Below are 6,766 nucleotides of genomic sequence, written 5' to 3' on the forward strand. Positions count from 1 at the left end.
GAAAAATGTCTTTAAAAAGCAGAATTGGCCAACTGGAAAAGGAGATAAAAAAGCTCTCTCTTTGAAGAAAATAACTCCTTCAAATGTAAAATGGAGCTAAAAGAACCTGATGACTTTGTAAGAAATCAAGAAACAATAAAACAGTACCAAAAGAATGAAAAATTAGAAGAAAATATAAAATATCTCATTGGAAAAACAACTGACTTAGAAAACATATCCAGGAAAGATAATTTAAAAATTATTGGGCTACCTGAAAGTCATGATCAGGAAAAGAACCTAGGCTTCATTTTTCAAGAAATAATATAGCAAAATTGCCCTGACATTGTAGAAGCAGAGGGTAAAATAGAAATCGAAAGAATTCACTGATCACCTCCTGAAAGAGACCATAAAAGAAAAATTTTCAGGAATCGTATAGCCAAATTCCAAAACTCTGAAGTTAAAGAGAAAATACTAGAAGCTGCCAGAAACAAACAATTCAACTCTCATATCTCTACAGTCAGGATTACACAGGCTTTAGCAGCTTATACATTAAGGTCTCATAGGGCTTGGAATATGATATTCTGGAAGGCAAAAGAGCTTGGTTTACAACTGAGAATCAACTACACAGCAAAACTGAATATCCTCTTTCAGGGGAAAAGATGAACTTTCTTTTGTTATTTGTTTATTTGTTTTTGCCAAACAGTGGGGTTAAGTGACTTGCCCAAGGTTACACAGCTAGGTAATTATTAAGTGTGTGAGGCTGGATCTGAACTCAGATCCTCCTGACCAGGGCTGGGGCTCTATCCACTGCATAATTTAACTGCCCCCCAAAGATAGACTTTCAATGAAACAGAGAACTTTCAAACTTTCCTGTTGAAATGACCAGAGTTGAACAGAAATTTTGATCTCCAAGTATAGAACTCAGGTGCAGCATAGAGAAGGTAGATTGGCAAGACTAATTATGACGGATTTAATGATGTTGAATTGAATGTATTCCTGCATTAGAAGAAGATACTGATAATTCATATGAACCTTCTCATTTATTAGAGCAGTTAGGAGGAGCATATATGGACAAGGCACAGGAGGGAGCTGAATATAATGGTTATAGTGTAATGATAGAGTCAATGGGGGATAAAGAAAAGAAAGTATTGGGAGGAAGGGAAAGAAGAGGTAGAATGGGCTAAGATATTTCACATAAGAGTCAAGAAAAAGCTTTTGCAATGGAGTAGAAGGGGGAAGGTGAGGGGGAAATGAGTGAGCCTTCATTTTCATCACTAATGGCTCAGTGAAAATATAACATACACACTTATAGAAATCTATCTTACCCTAGAGAAAAATGAGAGAAAAGTGATGGGATAAGGGGAATGGGGGAGGGGAAGGGGGGAAAGGTGATAGAAGAGAGGGAAGATCATGGGAGAAGGTAATCACATACAACACACTTCTGAGCAGGGACAGGGTGAAAGGAGAGAGAGAGGGGAATAAATGAGAGTAGGGAGTAATAGAATGCAGGAAATACAGCTAGTAATAGCAACTGTGGGAAATGATATTGAAGCAACCTCTCTGGTGGACTTGTGATAAGGAAAGCAACTCATTCCAGAGACAGAGCCAATGGAATCTGAACACAGATTGAAGTATGCTCCCCCCCCCACTTCCTTTCTCTTGACGTTTCTCTGTCTTTTTTGGGGGGGGGAGGGGGTTTATGTTTACTTTCACAACAAAATTATTGTAATAATGTAAAATAAATAAACCATAAAAAGAGTGATTTCAGAATAACAACAACAAAAAAAGAATTAACATAGAGGTACAGTTAGAAACTACCTTTTTGAACTCCTAATTTTAAATAATTTTTAGATTTTTTCAAGATATTCCCAATTAATCTCTTTCTCCCATTATATGCTATTAAATAAATTGTGGTTCTTATTTTGAATAGAATCACTTTTCATGACCTTTTTCTCTTACCAGTTAACATTGGATAAAGAGTAACTGCTCTTTCTACCTTATGAAGTTTGGGTTGTTGTGAGAATCTAATGAAATAATGGGTAGAAAAATAATTTTGCAAATTCAGAGTGCTGAATGATAATAATAATAATAACAGCAACATTGTAACTGCTATTTGTGTAGTACTTCAAATTTTAAAGGAGTACTTTATGCATTATTTCATTTGATTATCTCAGTAGCCCCATTGGGTGAGAACTATAGGTACACATTTCCATTTTTTTAAAGTGAGGAAACTGAGCTTCAGGAAGGTTAAATGACTTCTCCATGATCACTGAGTTAATAGTTGTTTGAGAATTTGAAACTAGTTTTTCTTTATTTGATCATGATTGAATAATCATGCTGCTTCACATAAAAACAAGGTAAAAATATTGAATGGGAAAAGGGAATGAAATCTTTGATGACCTATCATGAATGATTGTGAGTCTTTTGAATACTATATTAATAAGCTAGTTATGATTTTGACCAGACTAACATGATATCCTCTTTATTCACCTGATTTTTAGGCTTTTATCTCCTTTATTAGATTAAAGCTGCGATATGAAGCTTGGGATCCTGTCAATTATCCATATGGAGTTAAATTAATCTTCCTAGGGTCAGCTAAGTGGTGCAGTGGATAGAATACTGGCCCTAGAATTAGGAGGACCTGAGTTCAAACCTGACCTCAGACACTTAATAATTACCTAGTTGTGTGACCTTGGACAAGTCATTTAATTCAATTATCTTGCAAAAACAAAAAAATTAATCTTTCTAAAATATAATTCAAGTGTTGTCTCCTACACCAAGGCTTTCTTTATTTCTGATTGCTGCTTATTTCCTTGCCCCAAACCTCTCTTAGTTCTTTGTACTTTTTCCCCTCTTGAAATTTTTCCATATAGACTTTATACACCCTTTGCATTTATTTATTTCTGGGCATGTAACATCATCATAGTATCACTCCTCCTTTACCTCCCTCCTTCCAAAGGTAGCATGGCATAATGGAGAGACCTGACTTAGTGTCAAGAAGACCTCCATTCAAATCTTGTGTCAGACACTCAATGTGATGTGTGACCCTAGAAAAGTCCTTTAGCTTCCTGTTTGTAAAATGGGGATAGCAATAACTTCTACTTCCCAAGGTTGTTGAGAAGGCCAAATGAGATATTTTTGTATAGGACTAGGCAAATCTCCATGTGCTTTATCCATATGATCTATAATTCAAATAGAATGTTTGGCTCCCTAAAGGGAAGAACTTTTCCCTTTTCTATCTGAACCTTTAATGTGTAGCATAGTGCTCTGCATTTAGTAGTAGCTCAATAACTGTGTGTTGAATTGACTTGAATTCAGTTAACATATTTAACTCAAGTAGGATCATAGATGAAGTAACAGAAAACAAAACAACATTTCCTGGTTTTACCATAAAATATGATATCAGGATTTGTTTCCTACTGTCAAAAACTCTTTCATTTGCCTCAGTCTTCCCATCCTGACTTACTCACAGACTGACAAATACATAGACAGACAGGCAATCATATATATACACACACACACAAGTTGGGAGGGAAAATGAAATGTATTTTTCAGTGGTAGAAAAGTGAGAGAAATTGCCTCCAGTAGCAATAGCAGTGTGTACTCCTTTTCACTTTACAAGTTAAAAAAAATCCTCAATGGGAACAGAGGAACATCTTTTGTATGCCATGCTTACTCTTGTTCTTCCAATCCATAGGTGCCTGAAGAATTCCAGATATTTTTGCTACCTCTTTGCAGTGGGATTAGATGGTCTCTGTTACCTCTTTCTTCCAATGCTCCAAAGTTTTCCCCTGCTCGTGCCTTTCTCTTGTACCTTTGGATACTTTGATGGTGCCTATGTGACCCTGATCCCTGTAGTGACAGCCGAAGTGGTGGGGACCACCTCCTTGTCATCAGCTCTTGGTGTGGTGTATTTTCTCCATGCAATACCATACCTAGTGAGCCCACCTGTTGCAGGTCAGTTTCAAAGAGAGATGTCTCTCACCCCCCCCTCCCTTTCTAAACTTCCAACCCTGTTTGGTTAATTAACAATTGACAGTCACACAAATACAAAAAATAAGAAAAGATGGAAAAGGATTTGGGAGAGGGGAAAGGGGGTGACACAGTAATGAAATGTTATCGTCCAACCTGTCATTCCAAATTTGGACTTTTTTTAAACCAAGTGGAAACTCTAGTAAGTGGTCTTGTTTCTCTCTCTTCTATTTCCCTTTCTCTCTCTCATTTATTTATATATTGTATACACATATATAGGTGTCTATAACACATTATACATCTATAAATATCTGCATATTAACACATTTATATATATACTTTATCACACACTCATTTTTTATTTAGTATATATATATAACATCAAAATTTTGTCTATATTCTTAATTATACATGCTAATGGAAGAAACTATGGATGTAATTGATTCAAAACATCATATGTTTAAATTATGTCCTGTCTGGTTACTTCAGTACATTAAAATCATTTCATTCTTGTTGTATTGTTTCCCCTAGTCTAAAATGAAAACATGTTTATCCTTCTTATTATCTTTTATCTCCACTATTGCAGTTTTCAAGGGCTAGGTAAGTGGTGTAGTGAATAGAGTTCCAGGACTGGAATCCAGAAGGCCTGAGTTCAAATATTCACACACACACACACACACACACACACCAGTTATGTGACCCTGAGCAAAACACAGCTAGTTTACCTCAGTTTCCTCACCCATAAAATGAGATGGAGAAGGAATGGCAAACCATTCCAATATCTTTACCAGGAAAATCCAGAAAGCATAACAAAGAGTTGGACATGACTGGATGACTAATAATTGTAGCAAAAGTAGTTTTCAATTCTTGAGCATAGGATGAAGGCATTCAGAAGTATTGTCAGGTAGAGAAGTCCCCATTGAAACAAAGGTTAGGTACCCTCAAAGTGAGAGAGAGAAAGTAAAAGAAGAGATTTTTGAGTATGTGACTAGAGAAAATTGGCACTATTGGTAGCCTAAGTTTTTAAGTTCAGTTTTTGTATGTGGAGTTGAAGCCAATGAGATATCTAATAGATATATACAATGAGAATAAAAGAATGTGAAAAAAAATAATGTTAAGAGCTAGAAAAGTGGACTTGGGAGTCATTCAGATAGAGATCATAGATGAACTACTAGAATTTCTATAGAAAGAGAAATGTGAAATATATCAGGATTTTGTTCCTACTGTCAAAAACTCTTTCCTTTGCCTCAGTCTTCCCATCCTGCCTTACTAACAGACTGACAAATAGACAGACAGATAGACAGACATACATACACACACAAGTTGGGAGGGAAAATGAAAATGTGTTTTTTCAGTGGTAGAAAAGTGAGAGAAAAGAGAAAATCAACCTACCTAGGTTTATTGAGGAATATTTGTAAAAGGGGTAGGAGAAGGTTGGGAATTCCTCAAAGCAATACTATATCTACTCTCAGCATCTTCTTGGGTCACTTCTTGGGACACAAATGGGTCACTTCTGACCATAGGTACTGCTTAAGCAGTAAACTCAGGGAAGATGTACAGTTGCCTAAACTTTTCCTGGTAAATATAAGTAATTTTACCTGCTAGGTTAATTCATATTACACAATATATAGGAGATACACATATGAATGTTGAAGCCCTCCATGGAGAATGCTTCTACATCTTCCCTTCCAAATCCACTTTAGTGTTCTAAAACACTTGAATTTGAATTGAAAAAGTTCACTGGGGCTTATAAAAATCTTGCCATTGCTATTTCTAATTATAAAGGTTTGGAGTCAGTAGGAGAAATAAGCTGTACAGCAAAGAGAAATCAGGTAGGAAGTCAGCAAGACCTTAGTTCCAGGCCTCTGATTGATAGTAGCAGTATGACCAGGAATAAGTCACTCAATTTCTTAGTGACTGGTGGCAACATTTTAAATATAAGTTACAGACCAAGAAGTTACTTGCCAGTTCTATAACAGTATGGGATGTTGCCTTTAGTGTAGATTTTGTAGTATAATGTGTCTTTTCTCCTGTTAATTTCTTTGAATTGTACATTTGTATTTGGAAAATTGTATCAGAATAGTTTTTAAAAGAAAATACATTGTTTGTATTTATACAATAAAACTTTTGTAAAAAACTGTTTTTATTTCCTTGGTTCCATGGTCTCTGTTGCCAGATATGATTCTATGATTCAGAGTATGGGCTGTATCTATTCCCTATTCTTTAAGCACTCAGTTCAGGGTTGGCTGACTATAGATTGCATTTGCTGCAGTACACAAATTCAGAATAATGATACTCTGATTGTACTTAAAAATAATAATGAAACCAGATATTTTAATTATATTCTAATAAAATTAGTTTCTTTTGTCATTTTACTCATTTTATTTTGAACATTTAAAATGATTATTCTGAGAAGGGATTTGTAGTTTTGTCCAGACTGCCAAAGGGGCATTTAACATTTTTAACAAACATTTAACATTTTTTAATGTTTAAAATCCCTTACTTAGAAGATATATCTTAAAACAAGTTGCTTAGTTCAATGACCTACATTTCCTATAATTATGTTATACAATATACAGGGGACATATGTTTGAATCTTGAAGGCCCTCCTGAAAAAAACTCTCAAATTCTCTCTCCTAAATCCACTCCAATATTCTGAAACACTGGAATTTGAATTAAAATAAGTTTATTAGGATTTATTTAAGACTTTTATTAGGACTTCATTTATCTGTTATTTAGGACTATTATTAGGACTTTATTAATTACAGTTTCCATGACCAACTTCTCACTGTAGGGGATTTGGAGTGATTAGGAG

At 35.1% G+C, this 6,766-nt stretch overlaps 1 protein-coding gene across 6 annotated transcripts in view; it reads left to right on the top strand.

Annotated features, from left to right (window-relative positions):
* The window catches only part of SLC16A12 (solute carrier family 16 member 12), a 142,340-nt gene that overhangs the window by 115,451 nt on the left and 20,123 nt on the right, over positions 1-6,766 (top strand). For all 6 annotated transcript variants that reach the window (XM_074233409.1, XM_074233408.1, XM_074233411.1 and 3 more), the window contains exon 6: positions 3,677-3,936. In XM_074233409.1, coding sequence (XP_074089510.1) covers positions 3,677-3,936 — 260 coding nt within the window. The remainder of the gene's footprint in view (positions 1-3,676; positions 3,937-6,766) is intronic.

The sequence above is a fragment of the Macrotis lagotis genome, chromosome 4 (assembly GCF_037893015.1).
Source record: "Macrotis lagotis isolate mMagLag1 chromosome 4, bilby.v1.9.chrom.fasta, whole genome shotgun sequence".
In the NCBI taxonomy this organism is placed as follows: Eukaryota; Metazoa; Chordata; class Mammalia; order Peramelemorphia; family Peramelidae; genus Macrotis; species Macrotis lagotis.